The 19,969-nt window shown below is 38.7% G+C and overlaps 1 protein-coding gene across 1 annotated transcript in view; it reads left to right on the top strand.

The window, feature by feature from the left end:
- Positions 1-19,969, top strand: part of CUBN (cubilin) — a 66,665-nt gene that overhangs the window by 17,466 nt on the left and 29,230 nt on the right. The window contains exons 6-8 of the mRNA XM_070728213.1: positions 9,347-9,503; positions 11,417-11,595; positions 14,180-14,342. Coding sequence (XP_070584314.1) covers positions 9,347-9,503; positions 11,417-11,595; positions 14,180-14,342 — 499 coding nt within the window. The remainder of the gene's footprint in view (positions 1-9,346; positions 9,504-11,416; positions 11,596-14,179; positions 14,343-19,969) is intronic.

Below are 19,969 nucleotides of genomic sequence, written 5' to 3'. Positions count from 1 at the left end.
AACCAGTATGGACATCGGGGGTAATTGGTTCCATAGGGCCGTGGAAGCCACAGAGTAGGGTTTCCCCTGCAGGTTTTCCTCTTGGGTTCCACAAAAGAGCCTGGGGTCAGACCTTTAGAGAAAAATGCTTGGATTTTATTGAAACTACTACAAGTCTAGATTTGGCTCAGGATATTGCACCCCAATGCCTCAATCCATTTGGGGATTGGTTGGTCCTTGACTGATCTCATGACAACTGTTTCTATGATTAGATTTGATTTAGTTCAGTTTCTACTTCAGATTATTTGAAACAATGGTAAATGCTGCTCTTTATTTTCAATTGTTCTGATCAGAAGTGGGTTGCTCCCGGTTTAGACTGGTTCTATAGAACTGGTAACGTGAATTCCCCCAGCTTGTCATACAGGAGCAATTGCTGATTGGCCGCACCCCTGAACCGGCTATCTCAGCAGTGCCAGAGGCGCCACCATCTTGTTTTTTGCTTCTGTGGATGCGCAGAAACTTGGTTTTCAGCACTGCACATGGTTGCATGCTCACATGGCATGGCTGCACAATGTAAAATGTGCATGTGCCTACGCGGTGCAGGAGGAAGTGAACCAGCAGCAAGGTAAGTTAGAATACATCCTGGTTCTGATTCTGCAGAACTTGAGAACAATCTGTTTCTCCAAAGAGCTCTTGCCTGCTTCCTGATTCAGCTCATATGTTATTCCTTGTTTTCTCCCTGAATATTTCAGTGTTTTTACTTGTACTTGGCAAAGCACCATAGAAATGTACACAAATACAATATATTTTATTTCTTTTACATATGGAATTGGGGTAAGGGGATTTTGTCACTCCACAACTCTTAATGGCTCTGAAGGTGGGTCACAGACTGGGTGATTTTTGTGTGTGTGTGTGCTTTCTTCTTTGTAGTCTCTGCATTTTGAGTCAGCAAATTGGTTCCATATGACTTTTTGAGTTGAAGCACTAATGAGAAAGAAATGTCCTTGGTTGTCTTTATTTAAGCTTGCCTTATGAGAAATGTTGAAAAGGATTTATGTGAGCTAATATAAACGGAGGAAATATCTAGAATGTATAGATTTATTTTTTCTTTTCTTCTGTCATAAGTATAATTCATTTCCAAAATCAGACAGAAATCTGATCTAAAATGAAAACAGGAACATTTATTTATTTAGGTTTATAATTTCCTTCTCTAGTTGTCGGAAAAATCATAGCAACATGCTCTAAGCCAGATGGAACAAAGCAAAAACCATTTTAATTAGGAACAATAGGTTTAATTTAGCAAGGCATTTCCTTTGTCTTCTGGGAATTAATTCCAGAGATTATAGTCTTGCCTGGTTGAATCCATGTCTCTTCTGCAGGTCCCTTTCACCCACTCTGAACCTCCACGCATCCACCCAGCTGACGACTATGGAAAACTACACAAACATTTCACAACTCAATATTTTTACTATTTAGAAGCATAGAATCTTGGATGGGGAGAAAGGGATATACAGTGATACCTTGTCTTACAAACTTAATTGGTTCCGGGACGAGGTTCTTAAGGTGAAAAGTTTGTAAGACGAAACAATGTTTCCCATAGGAATCAATGGAAAAGCAATTAATGCGTGCAAGCCCAAAATTCACCCCTTTTGCCAGCCGAAGCGCTCGTTTTTGCACTGCTGGGATTCCCCTGAGGTTCCCCTCCACCTCCGGACTTCTGTGGTTTTGCGATGCTGCAGAGGAATGCCAGAATTGCAAAAACAAGCGCTTTGCTGGCAACGGAAGTCCGGAGGTGGTGTTTCCCATGGAGGGGAGCCTCAGGGGAATCCCAGCAGCACAGAAATGGGTGCTTTGCTGACAACAGAAGGCAAGAGGCGGGGTATCCCTGTGGCGGCGGTGGGTTTGTAAGGTGAAAATAGTTTGTAAGGAGAGGCAAAAAAATCTCAAACACCGGGTTTGTATCTCGAAAAGTTTGTATGACGAGGCGTTTGTAAGATGAGGTATCACTGTAGTCTTCTTTCTTGCATAGATTCTGAAAGTTTAACTGCCAGATCATTAGGTTTTCAAATGTGGTGACTGTAGGATACCTCTGAGAATTGCCAAGGGCACACATCTTGAAAAAAGATGCTCTAAAACAGTGTTTCCCAACCGGTGTGCCGCGAGACATGGTCAGGTGTGCCGCGAAGAAAGCAGCTCAGCTTCTGGTCTCGAAACTTTTTGCGAAGAGCAAAAAGTTGTGAGAACGGAAGCTGAGCTTCCTTCTTTGCGCCTTCCAAGTTTTCCGGCAACTGCAGTGCCCCGCCCGGCTGGAGTTTTCCTGGCGGCGGCAGCAGGTGAGCTTTGGGGCCTGGTGGGAGGGTAGCAGCAGCGGAAGGGCGGTGCGCAGCGAGAGGGTGATGGCGGCGGCAGTGGCAGCGGGTAGTAGCCGTGGGGCAGCGGCAGAGTGGTCAGCTGTGAGGCGGAGCTCCGGAACAGAGGCACCGACGGCAGCTGCTGGACATGCTAGAATTGCGTGGCTGGCACTTGCCTGCTGTCTGGGCCGGGACAGAGGCTCCAGCCCCACGTCCATGCCCAGCGCAACGCCAGCATGTACGGCGTCTAGAAACACGTCCTAGCCGCCGCCATCGGTGCCTCCGTTCTGGAGCTCCGCCTCACAGCTGATGACCTTGCCACCGCCCCACGGCTACTGCCCAATGCCACTGCTGAGAGAAAGAGAGAGGGAGAGAGGGGGGAGAGAAAGAGATAGCAAGAGAGGGAGAGAAAGAGAGAGGGAGAGAGGGGGGAGAGAAAGAGAGAAAGAGAGGTAGAGGGAGAAAGAGAGAGGGAAAGAGGGGGGAGAGAAAGAGATAGCAAGAGAGGGAGAGAGAGAGGGAGAGAGGGGGGAGAGAAAGAGAGAGAAAGAGATAGCAAGAAAGGGAGAGAGAGAGGGAGAGAGGGGGGAAGAGAAAGAGAGAGAAAGAGATAGCAAGAGAGGGAGACAGAGAAAGAGAGAGGGAGAGGGGGGAGAGAAAGAGATAGCAAGAGATGGCAAGAGAGGGAGAGAGGGGGGAGAGAAAGAGATAGCAAGAGAGGGAGAGAGAGGGGGAAGGATGGTGAGGGAAAGACATAGAGGGAGGGAAGAAGGGAGAGAGAAGGAGGGCAAAAAAGAGAGGAAGGAAGGGAGAAACAAAGAGATGGAGAGAGAGGGGGAAAGAAAGAGGAAGGAAGGGAGAGAGAGAGAGAGAAAGAGGGAGAGAGAGAGAAATAGAGCGAAAGGGAGGAAGAGAGAGATTTTTTTTGTCCAAACTTTTTTTTAGCCTCCCCCCGCTCAATGTTCCCCAGGATTTTCTAAATGTGAATAATGTGCCGCGGCTCAAAAAAGGTTGGGAAACACTGCTCTAAAAAAATAGTGCAATTTTGCTCTCTCAGAAGTGCTAAAGTATCCAGGATTAAATATACAGTTCGCTATTTTAGCATGAGTGGAAGATTTCTTGACCCTTGAAACAATAACAGTGCCTGGGATTTCTGGCCCTTACACTCTAAAACTCCAGATAATATATATTTATCTGTACTCTAATGTAAACCCATGTCAGAGATTAACCACTGGAAAGAACTGATAATTGGTTAGCAATAACAACAGTGGGTAGTTTTCAACTTACAGCAGTTCATTTAGTAATAATGGCACTAAAAAAAAGTAACTTAGGATCATTTGTTTCACACTTACTGTACAGTATTTGGATGCAACTTATACACTCAATGTAGCCACAGACACCCGCCGGCTGGCCCCGTTTCAAAGTTTTTGGCCTCCATGCATCGCATTTTCATTTTTGGGTGGTTGCAAGGGGTGGCATTTAACTGGAGTGTGTGGGATGGGGTACGGTTTTCATGGAGGCAGAAGAGGTACTTTGCACCAAAGGCTCTGCTTCTGAACCCCCATTTTCCTATCTATAGCTGTAAGCATTGAAAGCCTGGCTTTCTCGCAGCAAGGTCATCTGGGACGCTGCCATCTCATAAACGCATTGTCGGGCTTCCCAGCAAGCTCCCTGCACCTTTGCTGCCTTGGTTGGACTCTGATTCTTGAAGCGGGAGGTCGGGACTTGTTTGACAAAGGGGGCACTGCGTGATAGGTAATCATTCCTCTATCAGCCTGGATTTCCAAAAAGAAGAAATAAAAGACACAGTGAAGAACCCCCAAAAGAGCTTGCTGGCTTGATCCAGCCATGGCAGAGAGGGGCAGGGAGAGACACATAGAGAAACACATACAGAGTGATACATGGTGTGTGTGAGAGAAAGAGAGAGAGGGAAGAGACACATACAATGATACACCTAGAGAGGAGGCTGGTTTTACCTCTATGCCTTTTCTCACTGTTGGAAAGCCCTGCCTCCCTGCCTGCTCTTTCGGGATTTTTGTCAGCTGTTTGTTTTCATCCTTTTAGAATGAAATGAGCACAATCTCCTCCTCCCCTCCTTCGTGCACACCCTCCCAGCCACACCACAGCTGGTCAGGGGGGAGGGGAAGGAAGTCTCCACTGCAGGTAGCCCTCATGGCTCTGCCAGACTGGCTTTCCAAAAGGAAGGAAAAAGAACAGCTCGTGAAAAACCCAAAAGAGGAGCAGGCAGGAGATCAGAGCTTTCCGACAGTGAGAGGTTGTGAACTCCCCAACTCTGGACACTTTCAAGAGGAGATTAGACCGCCATTTGTCTGGGGTGCTGTAGGATTTCCTGCTCAGGCAGGGGTTGGACTTGATGACCTGCATGGTCCGCTTCAACTCTAACAATAAATAAATAAATAAATAAATAAATAAATAAATAAATAAATAAATAAATAAATAAATAAATAAATAAATAAATAAATAAATAAATAAATAAATAAATAAATAAATAAATAAGGCAGAGAGAGAGAAAGAGGGAGGGAGAGTGGCACGCATGTGCATGCACACAGAGAGAGAGAGAGAGAGAGATAAAAAGACACAGAAAAAGAAGAGGGAGAAAGGTAAACAGACAGAAAGACTGAGGGAGGAAAGTTTGAATGAGGTTGGGAGCAGACCCGTCTCTTGACTTCCAAAGCTGTTTCAGTCCCATTTCACTGATTGCTATTATGAGAACTCCACTTCTGCCAAGGCTGCTTGTGAGATGGAAGGGTGTGTCCAGACATATGTGGTGCAAGGCATGGAGTAAACCAGTCACGGTGATGCTTTGCCATTGTTGCAATTTCGATTTCTTCAATAGGGATACAGAACGCAAGATTTGGAAGAAGCACCTTCTCCCAAGTTTTATCTATTTTGCAAGTGATTTTTATAGCATCCCCTCCTCCAGGGCAACACTTGCACTTCGCTCACCCCATTTCACATTCATTAAAGACACATTACAGTTTATTTTATTTTATTTTTATTTATTTATTTATTTTGTCCAATACACAATGAGGGATTTAGTGGGTGTATATATATATATGTCACATGTTTTTTGCTGAATTTGAAAATTACGGGAGACTAGGATAGATATATTTCGGCCTTATTTTGGCCTCATCAGCTAGCCATACCCACTGGGACTTGAACCTGCAACCTTTGCCTTGTAAGGCAGAGAATTAACCTCGAGGCTACAGTATTCAATCCTTTCAGGTCTGTACCAGGGAAGGGTTACATTTTTGTGTCGAATCATATATACACACACACACACACACACATAGTAAAATACATGATAAAGGTTATAGAGGAGATACTCATAGTAAAATATATCTAAGAAATAATAGAAAAGAAGATATAGTAATAGAACATATCAATGAAAGAATAGAAGAAGAGATATAGGAATAGAAGAAAGGTATAGGAGATATAGGAGAGCAATAGGACAGGGGACATAAGGTACTCTAGTGCACTTGTACTCGCCCCTTACTGACCTCTTAGGAATCTGGATAGGTCAACAGTAGATAATCTAAGGGTAAAGTGTTGGGGGTTTGGGGATGACACTATGGAGTCCAGTAATGAGTTCCACGCTTCGACAACTCGGTTACTGAAGTCATATTTTTTACAGTCAAGTTTGGAGCAGTTAATATTAAGTTTAAATCTGTTGTGTGCTCTTGCGTTGTTGTGGTTGTGCTAGCACTGTGCTTGGCGTCTCCTGTCCTACCAGCTTTCAATGATTTGGTGGGAACCACAATCTTGCTCCTAGGTCCCGTTATCAGAAATCAGAATTGCAACAACTGGCTTTCCTCCACAATTCCAAAAACCTTACTTTTGAAAGGTTGCTTCAGCTCCTGTCTCCCAGTGCAGGCTTCGCAATCAGAGGGATTTGCCCCCTCTACTTTTCCCATTACAAAGTTTCCTGGCCAGAGAACCACAGGGATCACTCTCCTGGTTGGCCTTTGAGGATTCCTTGATCAGGGTTGGAGAGCATGGATCTCTCCATTACATGCTCTCTCTCCCCTCCTCCCAGGCTCCCCTCCTACCCCTTCTCCACCACACGTGAAGAAAGGTGAAACAGCTGGTGGTGGGAGAGAGCTAGGGGAGGCACAGGGTGGTGGTTCTTCCATGGCGCAGCAGGCTCCACTCAATCTGCTGGGACCTACCTTGCCTTATGCCTCTCACGCATAAGGTAGCCAAATGAGTTCCCAGCTCTCGCTTTAGGAATCAGGCTCCAACCAAGGCAGCAAAGTTGCAGGGGCCTTGCTGGAAAGCCCAGCAATGTTTTTATGAGATGGCATAATCCAGGAGGACTAAAGTGCTACGACTCTATCAGACCTTATTATTTATTTATTTTTATTCATTTGTCCAATACACAAATACATAGGAAGAAAAATAGACATGTAGTAATATATATAAGGGTAAAGTGAACTTAGAGGAGAGGATATATGAAAGAAAGAAAATATATATGATAAGTGAGAGAAAGGAAAGACAATTGGCCAGGGGACGAAAGGCGCACCAGTGCACTTATGTACTCCCCTTACTGGTCTCTTAGGAACCTGGAGAGGTCAATCATGGAGAGTCTAAGGGAGAAATATTGGGGGTTAGGGGTTGACACAATTGAGTCCGGCATTGAGTTCCACGCTTCGATAACTCAATTGTTGAAATCATATTTTTTACAGTCAAGTTTGGAGCGGTTTGTATTAAATTTGAATCTGTTGCGTGCTCTTGTATTGTTGCGGTTGAAGCTAAAGTAGTCATTGACTGGTAGGACATTGCAGCATATGATCTTGTGGGCAATACTCAAATCGTGTTTTAGGCGCCATAGTTCTAGGCTTTCTAGGCCCAGGATTGTTAGTCTATTTTCGAGTAGAGGAGTATTTCTGGTGAACTATCTTTGGACATTTTCAAGGGTGTTGATGTCTGAGATGTGGTATGCGTTCCAGACAGATGAGCAGTAGTCTAGGATGGATCTGGCAAAAGTTTTGTAGTCTTGTGAGTAGTGTGAGATTGCCTGCATAGGATCAGGTTAACAACTCTAGAAGCTTTTTTGGCGATATTGTTGCAGTGGGCTTTAGCACTTAGGTCATTCGATATTAGTATTCCAAGGTCTTTTACTGAGTGTGGGTTGGCAGTGAGAGATTGTTTATTCAGTTTGTATGTGCAGTTTGGATTCTTTTTGCCGATGTGGAGGGTAGAGCATTTGTTGGTTGATATTTGAAGTTGCCAGGTGTTGGACCAGTCTGCTGCAAGAAAGCCACGATTTCAATACTTACGGCTATGGGGGGGTGGGTGATGGGGCATCTCCGGAATAGAGCCTTCAGTGCCAAATCTCTCTTCTCCCCCCCCCCAAGCCACTCACTCCATAGGATGTTAAGGTTTGTTTTAAATGGATAAAAAGGTCTGGCTGGCTCATTATCAAAATCTGAGTGGAAGTGAGGACACTGCTGATCCTGATGCTGGTAGGCAGAGGCAGAATAGTTTTTTCTTGTTTTACTACCCTTATACTACAAAAAATACGATATGTTGCAGCAACTCTATGATCATGTGATTTACATTGGATTGCTTGACAGCTGATTCACATTTATGATGGTTGCAGAGTCCTAGGATTATGTGATCTCCTTTTGCAACCTTTTGAAGAGCAAGATCAATGGAGAAGCAAGATTCATTTAACTGTGTTACTAAATTAACAACCACAGGGATTCACTTAACAAACATGACAAGAAAAGTGGTAAAATGGGACAAAAATCATTTTTAAAATGTCTCACTTAACAACGTAACTTCTGGGTTCAATTATGGTCACAGGTTGAAGACTATCTATACCTTTTACTAAATACACATCACAATTCCATCCAAAACACAAATTATTGATTAGATGATATATTATTGGTACATGCTTCTGGGTGTAGTACTTATCAGCTGACATGACATGTTTTTGTCATAAATGCAAATGTTGTAACGCCTCCAGAAAGTGGTGATAAATTACATAAATTGAAGCTCAGTGAAATAAAAGATCCAGATAGAAGCATCTGCTAAAGATTTAAAAAAAGTCAGGATGGTGGTCACAATTGTGCAATTAATTTTATGTACATTCTAAGGTTTTGATCATATGGTTGTGTCATCATTTTTTTCCTATTTTCCTGCAGATATTCCTGCAGGAATATCTGTTCAGGAATGTGTTAACCCATTCTTTTAATTGATAATGTATGAAACTATTCCAAAAGTTTTGAATTTAAAGAAAGTAGCATCATTTCACATAATAGTGCATATCCTGTTGGACACTTTAAAGCAAGCTTAAAATGACACCTGTATATTTACTGTTCTCAAGCTGCATACCCTGTTTCCCCAAAAATAAGTCACACCCGAAAGTAAGACATAGGAGATATTTCATAGAATTGTCTAATATAAGGCATTTCCAGAAATTAAGACGTAGGAAACATTTCGTTTCGCAGCATTCCCGAACAGAACATATATAACACTGCTGTCCATAAATTGCAACCCAAAACGCTGCATCAATGAGATTTAAAACACATCCAACACGCATCCAACATGCAGCTGCGTGTTTGTATGCATTTTTGCTGCTGCAGGATATAGGATACAATTCACTGGGGGGAAAAAGACATCCCCTGAAAATAAGATGTAGCACAACATTGGGAGCAAAAATTAATATAAGACACTGTCTTATTTTCAGGGAAACAGGGTATATTATTGGTACATGCCAGAAAGCAGATATTTAAGAAATTGTATACAACAGAGCTTTGTAAATTTTGTTGTTATCTGCACTAACTTTCCCCAAACAAGTGAAGTACAAAAAGAATGTAAAAATTTTTGAAAGAAGAAAAAGTTTTGAAAAACTAGCATGAAAAATATGGAACCAGGGCACACTAAGCATTCCAATAATTTTGTGTTATTTGCATGTTGTGTCTGGAATATATATCAAATTGGTGAGATAATTGATATGATTATGCTTTTTTTTTTTTTTGGTGGATTAGATCCGAGATGGTGACACTGAGAAGGCCCCTCTAATCAACAAGTTCTGTGGAAGTATGCTCCCTCATGCAATCACTTCCAATCAAAGTAGCCTCTGGATCAAGTTCAAATCTGATACTTCAGTTAATACTTCTAACTTCAGGGCCAATTATGCAGTTGGTAAGTGAAATAGCCACCTTAAGATAAGGTAGCAACTGTCAGAAAGTTCTAGGGTGTCCACTAACTTCAAGGTCAAGCTATGTTGTAAGTTGTGTAGACTATTTTAAATGGACCAAAAATGGGAACCTTAATGAACTTTAAAAAGGTGATATAATTTTCTTTCAATCTCACCTATTGCTGTCCTGATGCGGTTAAGCCTTATAACATGTTGTTTTACTGTACAGGATAGCAGATATTTTAGAAGACAGTAATCTTGCCACATGAGTGCAGTCCTTTTTTTCATGAATCCCACTTTCCTCACATAGGAGATAGCAGGGATAAGGAAAGGCTGCAATAGTGGCCTTCAAAAAATTCAGCAGAAAACCTGTAGATAAATTGTTCCAAATTCCCCTTTATATTTACAGCTGCTCCAACTTGGATATTGTTTAAAAAGCAAGTACTTTTTTAAAAAAATCACCCAATTAGTCATTTCATAGACTAATCTAGCTCTACTTAATAATGCAGTTGTTCTCTTATAGTTAAATGTGGGATAGAGGATAAGAGTTTATGCACAGTATCTGGTCTTTGTACTTGGAAGTAGTGGAAAGAATATGATTTAGAACAGATTAAATTTATCATGAGGTGAATGAATTCATGCATAAGTGATTTTTTAAAAAAACATGTATTACAGTCATAGACAAAAACAAATAAATACACTCCATAAATTTGCAATTAAAAGTTGTAAGATGAAATGGTAAATTGTTGTGGTTGGCTCTGGCCCAGCTCCTGCCCCAGGGAATGGGGAGGTGGATGCAGGGGAAACTTCAACATGTCACAGGCCTGTGTTATTGCCGACAGAATCAGTTCAGAATTTAGTTTCCTCGGACAAAGAAGAAGGTGGGAGTGACTTGGCAGAGGAGGGCTTGGCACACAGCCAAGGCAGTCAATCTTCCTTATCTTCTATAGCTTCAGATGATGACATTTTGGACCCACGCAAGCTCAGAATTATGCGTAGAAGAGACCAAATAAGAACATATTACAGGAAATAAGGGAGGCCACCTGTGTTTGGGTGGGGCTCCAGTAATTAAGGCTGCTGCTATAAATAGCAGCATGTGGGTTTGGCCATTGTGGAAGAATATCTGTTGCAGTTTCGTCAGGAATCTTGTGTGCTGGACTTTGTTGCTTTTTCACGCCTTTGAAACCAAAGCAGAGCAACATGTGTGTGTGTGTGTGTGTGTGTGTGTGTGTGTGTCTCACTTCGTTGGAAGAAGAAGGGGTGTGAAGTTTCTCCACAGCTGCTGGCTAAGTACTTAATGACTGCTTAAAGGAAATTGTACAGACTACCCGGTTGTTTTGGGAAGAGTGCTCTTTGCAATACAAAAAGAGTGCTTAGTTTATTTTGACTTTTGTGATAAAGAACATTGTTTTGAATTTTCAAACGTGTGTGTGTGTGTGTCTGAAATTTGTACCCTTGAATTTTCAGGAGGCTCCTATCAGAGAGCCCGGCAGAACAGTAAATAACAGATTGAAATATTGTAGGCAGAGAAGAATAATTCTGGAGCTTGTAGTTAGTCATTGCTTAACTCAAATAACAGGTCTAAATTTCAGAGATCTCCATCTTATTATCTAATCCTCCTCAATGTAAATATCAAAATGTTATATTGTCTGTAACAACCTCTCTAATAGCAAGATAACTCTTATCTTAATTAATTCACTGCTTGGAATCCCCCCTGCAAGCTGTGAATTTTGCTTTAAATTTTCATCAAATAAAAATAACTTTTTAAAGTCTGAATTGTAACATGAAATAATACTAAAGAGCAATCTATAAATGTACTACTGTGTGCAGAATAAACAATCATATCCATGTCAGTCAACAGTTTTCAAATAGTTTGTCAATATTCATTACTGAACTAATTGTCCATTTCTCTTGGCAGCTTGTGGGGGATCCTTGTTTGGTGAAGGGGTCATCAGATCTCCCTACTTTACCAGATCATTGCCAAAAGGCTATGTCTGTGAATGGATCATATCAGAACCTGAAGATAACATTGTGATTCTTAAATTCACTAATTTTCATATCTATAATGACACTACTTGCAATTCAGATTATGTGGAGGTAATTTTTTTAAAGGAAATTATTCTGATAACCAAACATTGCAAAGGCCATAGATATTTTACTCACATTTAATTTATAAACTATTAGAATACAAAATCTCTAAAGGTTTTCAATGAAATGTAATATTTATCATGACAGAATGGAAAAAACATAAACTCTTTTTAAATGAAATTTAAAGTAATCAATTTTGGGTTTTGTCACTTTGATCCTTGACTCCAAAAACAAATTTAATATTTGGTTTGAATGTGTTTTTTTTAAAATAAAAGTTAGATTGATCCCATAATTCTAACATATTTGCTTGCATTGAAATTGGTGGGATTCATAGTTTGAGGAGGCAATGCAGGTTTATACATTATTGTAAACTGTATTCAGCAGACATAAGCAATTACAATAATTGTTTTGGGTGATAATTTACTTTAGACAATGATGTCTTAGGTAATGAGGTAGTATTACTTAAATACTTCATAATAATAAAGCAAGAGGTTTGGGAATTTGCACTTCTCAAAATAAATAAAACATTTATGTTGTTTTTACAAAGTAGAGACAAAGGAATAGACAAGTTTCAGATAAAGCAGAGGAACATGGGATAATACAGATAACCTCAGATAGATAATAGAAAGCAGAGATAAAGATCAATAAAACAATAAACCTTTGCTTTATTGATTCAGCAAGGCCTTTTCCTGCCTGATGCCAGAAAGTGGAATAGAAACATAGAAACATAGAAGACTGACGGCAGAAAAAGACCTCATGGTCCATCTAATCTGCCCTTATACTATTTCCTGTATTTTATCTTACAATGGATATATGTTTATCCCAATTAATATATTAATTAACATTAATATATTAATGTTAATAACATTCTAAGTGTGCTAGAATATATGATTATTCTACTGATGAATCTTTAAAGTGAAGCAGAATTGAAAGAAATAGAATGCTTCAGAATAGAAATTAGGGTTAAGGGGAAGAGAAGATGTGGGAGATGTGAGGCTGAGCTTTAGGGAGGGGTCAAATGTGTCATAAGTCACGAGTCCCTGTGAGACATCTTATCTTACTAATTTTCCTTGACCATTAGTTGGTCAGATTATTTTAGAGAGCTTAAACTTGTAATAAATCTTTATACTCATTTGAACTGCCAGAATTTCCTGATTTCCCCGGCACTTGACAAAAGTGAGAACAGGACTGAAACATTCACATTCGGAGACATGCAGATTGACAATACTTTGTTAATGATTGCTTATTTGTACCCTATGATAATCATTAAGTGTTGAACTCATGATTCTTGACAAATGTATCTTTTCTTTTATGTGCACTGAAAGCATATTCACCAAATACAAGATCCTTGTGTGTCCAATAAACAATTCTATTCTATTATATTATATTAAACAGAAGTATGGGAAATTAAAAGCATTCTGAAAGTGGAAAATAAAAAACAAAGAACAGGTTTAGTATTAAAGATTCCGAAGACAATGATAATATCTATCAACATAATTAATGAACTTAACACTTGAGAAAGAAATTGTAAATATCGTATCTGTTGAATTAGGCTCAAAAACAATTGGTATGCTAAAGAAAGTAAGGTAAGATTCATTTTAGAGTCATTTAGTCAATGACAAACATAGACAAATCATGAAAAATAAGGATATTTCCATGATACAAAGTTCAGAAAAGTTAAAGTAGTACATTGTTCAAGTGAAAGGAATAAAATATTTACCTATACATTTTGTATCTGAGCACAGTTGTTAAAAATATTAAGGACTGCAAGAAGATGTATCATTTGATCTTGGTTTCATTAGATTGACTTTTCAAAAAAATGATTGGCAAGCAGAATCTCATTTATTTTTGGCATATGATGTCTAATTTTCCTTCCCTATCCAAAGTATTTATGGGAAATGATTCTCTGTAATATATGGGCAATATTTATCAACTGAAGCTGATAAAAGAAGGAAAGACAAAATCGAGGGATGAAATTAAAGAGAAAATAATCATAAACTACAGATTACTACTGCACTGAATTGATATAATTAGCATTGTGCACACTGACGTCACTAAAGTTAAGCCTTCCTCAATGGCACTAATTGATATTAGGGTGTTTGTATTGGAAGAAAATAATTTATGATAGTTGTGAATATCTGTAGCTCAGATGTAGGATAAGAGTGGAGGTTTGTCTTTCAAGCTTGTGAATTGATTTCTGAATGTTTCATTACCAGGGTAGATAATATCTTCAGTGGAATTGAAGAGATGAAAGAATTACCTAGCTTGATAATTAAATGTTCAGAAACCAACCCACAAGCTTGGAGAATGAACCTCCATTCTCCAGAAAATGATTTCACAAATAGTTTCACTAAGTCAATATTATCAAAATGCAAATACGGTCACTCATCTATTCTGTATGAGAAAACATTCTCATATTGAAAGTCTTAAAAATGTCTTTAAAATACGATGGGGAAATTGGACAAAAGTAATCAAAACAGAATAGGAGACAATTTTCCTTCCCTATCCAAAGTATTTACAGGAAAGGACTCCTTGTAATATATGTGTTTAGTTCTGTGATATTTTCATAGGATTGGATTTTTTTCTTTTGCAGATTAGAAATGGCGGCAATGCAACCTCTCCTTCTTTGGGAAAATACTGTGGAAAGATTATGCCACCTGTGGTTCATTCAAGACATAACTCTCTTTATATAAAATTCAGTGCTTCATCTGCCACAAATCTTGGCTTCATGGCTGAATATAAACCTTTTAATATAGGTAAATTCTGGCTACTCACCTTTTCCGTTGAATTTGTTCCTCAATTAATGGGCAAAATGTAATAAAAAATTAAATATACCTGTATTTAATGGATGAGAGAATCTGAGACACTGCAAATTTCACACTCCTCACCTTTGACCCTGCCATTAGTGTCTTTTAATTCATCAACCACATGGAGCAACACTATAAGACTATAATATGGATTAATTACATTTCTTATGTAATCCTATGTATATCTAGTTACCACTAACTCCCACTGAGTTTAGAGAGAGATAAGGCTGTATAATTGAAGATTACGAAAGATAAAATTACTGTAGTCAACAGATCTCTGAAATGCTTTTATAGATCCATTATTACAATTAATATAATAATAATAATAATAATAATAATAATAATAATAATAATAATAATAATAATAATAATGGGAATTTTACTTTCACATGCTATAGCATGTGGAGGTTGTAAAGTTTTCTTTAGAACTATGTAAAACAATTTCTGAACAATTTTGAGCATAAAATTGGAGTTTTGCAAAATTTGATATTCAAAAACAAACTTATTTCCAAACATAATGTGTTTGAAACAAAATCATGCAAGCCTCATTATCTTGAGTCATATTATGAAAATTTCTTACTTAAATTTTTCTTTCCTAGTTTAGTTAGAAGGTGGATAAGACTAGAATGGAAATAAGTAATTTGTAATCTGGTTGATCTATTATACAGTCATCTGGTTCATTAACCACTGTTTGTCAAATAAGTTAATATACCCCTAGTCATAAACTATACTTCACAAATCAAGTGACTGGGTTCATATAGTTTATTTTATTTATTTGTAAAAAAGGGATAGGATAGTAGTTTGTATAAACATAAATAAACATAATGTAAGTAAAAAGCAACAATAAAGAGAACAATAGAGCAGTAGGACAGGGACTGTAGGCACAGTGGTGCGCTTATGCACGCCCCTTACGTACGTCTTAGAAACGGGGAGTGGTCGACAGTAGGCAGTCTAAGTTTTGGGGGAAGAAACCAAAGATACATCCCAATGTATTTTAAAAATAAAATGTATGATCTTAGTTTAATCTCTTTTTGAGAGGATACAATTTATTATGAGCCTGCTCTTTTGTTCTTTCTATTGAATAGAATGTTGGAAAGGAATTATTTAAATGGGATGGACACTGCCCATCAGCAAGTATTCTTTTTTAAAGTGGACAAATTGGGACTTAGATTTCTTTGGGGAGAAACTGCCCCCCTCCCCCCAAATATAAGAAGTTTCGAAATGGGATTTATTCATATGGGAGCAATGAAGAAAAAACAATTGAGAGGAAAATAACCTGCCATCAATTCACCCTTGTGGGAAAGAGTTGTGCAATAATTGGAAAAGTGTCAGTTCCTCCATACTTACTCTCTTAATTTTGCATTCTGGTCACATGACCCAGAAGACAAGGATTTTAAAGAGATTGGGGGAGGGGAATTCAGGAAGCTATGTATGCAACCTTTCCCTTATTTTATAAAATGTATCTATATGAGGTTTTGGAGGAAAAAAACATATAGTTTTATCCTATTCCCTCCATATTTTTTATATTTCTTTCCTTTTTCATTGATAGATAATGTAGAGTTTTTGTGCATTTACCAGTAATTAAACCAAACACGATGGCACCCAATTAACTAAATAATTTGCAACTGTAGCAGAAAAAAAGTTATTGGTAGTGCATAACTCTGGGCAAAGCAGTTTTGGCTGAAGGCTTTTGCTTCGTAACTTTCAGAGGTGTGTTCTACATTTCCTTTCTCTGGGCACACTCAAGATTAAATGGATCTTTCAGGAAATAACAGATTCCTCTGAACTGATAGTTCTGGAATAATATTTACTGAAAATCTGGCAGATATGAATGAGTTAGGAAATGAAAGCATACCAAAGCAGATGAGTAACTAAAACAAGAACAGAACAAAAACCCATCTAGAAATCAATTATTACCAAAGCTGCTATGCCAACAAAATCAGATGTCAACTTTTATTAAAATAAATATGTCTTTAGCACTTCAACTTGGAAAAAGCTACCATCCTTATTTTATAATAATATTTGGTCTGAACCTGTGTGCTTTAAGGTCTATGTAACTTGGGTTTCATTTAAGGCCCTTGCAACAGAAGAATGCTGCTTCCAATATAATAAATTAGAAGTATAGAACTGTTGGCTTTAAAAATATTGTTGAAGTACCTCTCTTTTCACTAGTTAGGGCTGGTGAATATATTATCTAGTATTTCTAGAAGGCCAATAGTTTGTTACTCACATTATTAAGAAACAGTTATTTTTATTGGAATGGTTTAACCGTCATTCTCATCTATTCATCCTTTTTGTTGTCATTTATTAGCCGCCCGAGTCTACGGAGAGGGGCGGCATACAAATCTAATAAATAATAATAATAATAATAATAATAATAATAATAATAATAATAATAATAATAATAAATAATAATATTTATATAAGTATCCTGCTTTTTCTGTCTATATCCTACTTTTATATCCTGCTTTTTCTGTCCGTATCCTAGCTGGAAAAATGCTATCTTCTTTTTCCCTTTTTCTCCTGCCTCTGCAGCTGCTTCTGACTAGAGATTAATTTTGTTGTAAATAAAGTTGAACTCATAGATAATAGTGGCTTACTGCTACTGCCAACTGCCAGTCAGGTTGTACAAATGACTCTTATACCTATGCTGGTTTAATCTTATTGCTTCTTTTTCTTATACTTTTTATTATTAACAGGCTATTGGCATGGTACTTAGTGATTCTGAAGTCTATTTACGTAATTGCCATACTTTGCATGAAATGCTTTGCTTTCTTTAGTCATCATAAATCCAGTTAGATATTATTAGATTAGTTATAACAGAGCAGAATGTAATCTGGATGTTTGGTCTTTTAACCTTAACTGCTAACTTTAATTTGGAGATTTTGTTTAAAGTGATACCGCTTCTTAGATTTCTACTTATATTATTAGTAAATATTTATGATGGACTAAAAAGAATCAAGAGTTGCTAATCTCTGTAGATAAGATAGATGATAGATAGATACAGTGATGGGCTACCAAAATGTTTACTACCACACTGTGGGCGTGGCTTATGCATTGGGTGCTCTAGGGTGGAGCTCCATTGTAGCTACCCCACTGGGTTTCCCCGTCGCGGCAGTAGCCCACCCTTGATTATCTACTATATAAAGTGTATGTACACACACACATGCACACAGCTCTTCTAAAATTATACACATTCAAACTCACTTACTGCGATAGAAAACATACCCAGAAGGGAAAAAAAGAATTTTGCTACCAGTACTGCATACCTGACCATACCCGTAGGAGCACATCACTGGAGGATGGATGGATGGACGGACGGACGGGACGGAGCTGGACAGACACAGAGCAGACAGACAATTGTAGGTAGGTAGGTAGGTAGTAGATAGATCGATAGATAGATAGATAGATAGATAGATAGATAGATAGATTAGAAATAACAACCCTGTTGCAAGGCAGAGTCTGCAGGTTCAATCCAGTAAGGGTCTGTAGCTGATGGAGCGATGACTAATACTCACACTAGATTTTACTATCTTCCTTCTTTTCACTTATCAGCAAAAAATATTCTATACATACATGCATGCATGCATACATATAATAAAAATATACTTAAGAACACCTCTAGTTAAGAAATTTTCTAGATAAGAACCAGGTGTTCAAGATTTTTTTGCCTCTTCTTAAGACCATTTTCTACTTAAGAATCCGAGTCTGGAAAAATTTCCCAGGAAATTTGAGAGCGGCACAAAGGCCCGGCCAGTTTCCTGCCATTCCCCCTTTAATCCTGGCCATCTCGGGCTTTTCTGGGCTGCCAGAGGAGCCTTTCCATGGCGCTTAAGGAGGCTTTGGCAGTCTAGAGCGAACAAAGCATTTCCTTTCTCTCGGGTGCTTGGACAGGGAATAAATCTCTGCCAGTGCCAGAGAAAGAAACGCTCCCTTTGCTCTGGGCAGCCGAGATCACCACAGCAAAGGATAGGTGCCCAGCTACAAAGTGAGGAGCGAGCGAGCAAGAGGAGAGGGGAGCCCTTCAGCATGGGAAGGAAGATGCAGCAGGTAGCAGCAGCAACAGCCAGTGTATGGGAGGCAGTCTCGCGCCTGGTGTATTGGTGCTCTTCCTCGCTGCTCAGAGTCCCTCTTTTTTTTTAAGCCTTAAAGTTTTGGATTTTTTTTTATTCACCTCACCTTCTTCCTTCGGTAGCAACTCTCCTCCTCCTCTTCTTCCTCTTCTCCTCCCACCCAAATCCAAGCTTTTATTTCTTTCCTAATGAGTTAGCACACATTATTTGCTTTTACATTGATTCCTATGGGAAAAATTGCTCTTCTGAATATCAGAAACATAGGATTGTAAGAAATCCTGAAGTCTTTTAGTCCATCCCCTACCTAGATGGCAAATCAGCAGCGTTATAGACAAATGGTTACCTACTTTGTTTATAAAAACTATCAGTAATGCAAGTAGCTATGGCTGCAGAAACAGGCTGTCTACTTCTTCATATCTGTCATATGAAATTTCTCCTTGTTTCTCTGTTGATCTGTCTTTATATAGCTTTTACCCACTGGTTTTTGTCCTACTGAAGTGCTCAGGCACTACAGAGATTGTCCTCACTGAATGACTACTGTGTTCAGCAATCATTTGAACAATAGCATGATTGGTACTTTAGTCCTTAAATTCTGGCTTTTGCAGCACCCCCTAGTCATCTGATTGTGAGCTGTAAGCTCAGCACCTGACTCACAATTAGGACATTGTAGAAGTGGTGGGTTGCTACTGGTAGTGGTGGCAGTGGGAGGCTTCGCCCACCCATCCTGGACACCAATTTTAATTAAGTTTGATAAACCAAGTGCTTAGCTTTAAATATTTATGAAATTATACATTCTTATTTTGTCATTTTCTGGTGTGCCTTATGATAATCTGCTGGCAATGATCCAGTTGAATCAAACAATTAGCTTAGTATAGCTAAGTCATAAGTTCTTGTATTTTATGCGATCTTTTAAATAGAAAGCACAGTTCCGACTACCAAGACTGAAAAATTATCATTTGGAATAATCGTTCCAAGTTAGTGTATCTAACATGTCTTTTGCAACTAATTAGGAATCTATTTATCATAATATTTTTTCTTCTTCTTTACTTCATCTTTGGGGAGATTTGGGATATGTGAGCCGCCCCAAGTCTATGGAGAGGAGCGCATACAAATCTAATAAATAATAATAATAATACACAACAACAACAACAACCAAAATACTAATAATCATAACAACAACAACAACACAACATAATAATAATAATATGCTTACATTTCAGATATCTACAAGTCTTATAATGGGGGGGGGGGGAGAGGACATTTGTAATTTAGAGCAGTTATCCCCAGTCTGGGAATAATGTCCATTTAAGATTGTACCTAGATCCTAAACAGCTGCAATCAGCTGTTTTGTCCAATGAAAGAAACATAAATTCAGAGTAGAAGATTTTAAGGTTTTCTTGAATGAATGTACATATTTGAAAGTGAATGCCATAGTCTCTACAAAATCTTCTCTGTGTTGCCTTGTGTCAACAATGGCCAGATTCCAAGTGCCAAAAGTACATG

The sequence above is a fragment of the Erythrolamprus reginae genome, chromosome Z, assembly GCF_031021105.1.
Source record: "Erythrolamprus reginae isolate rEryReg1 chromosome Z, rEryReg1.hap1, whole genome shotgun sequence".
Classification (NCBI taxonomy): Eukaryota; Metazoa; Chordata; class Lepidosauria; order Squamata; family Dipsadidae; genus Erythrolamprus; species Erythrolamprus reginae.
This window is presented reverse-complemented; position numbering and strand designations above follow the sequence as displayed.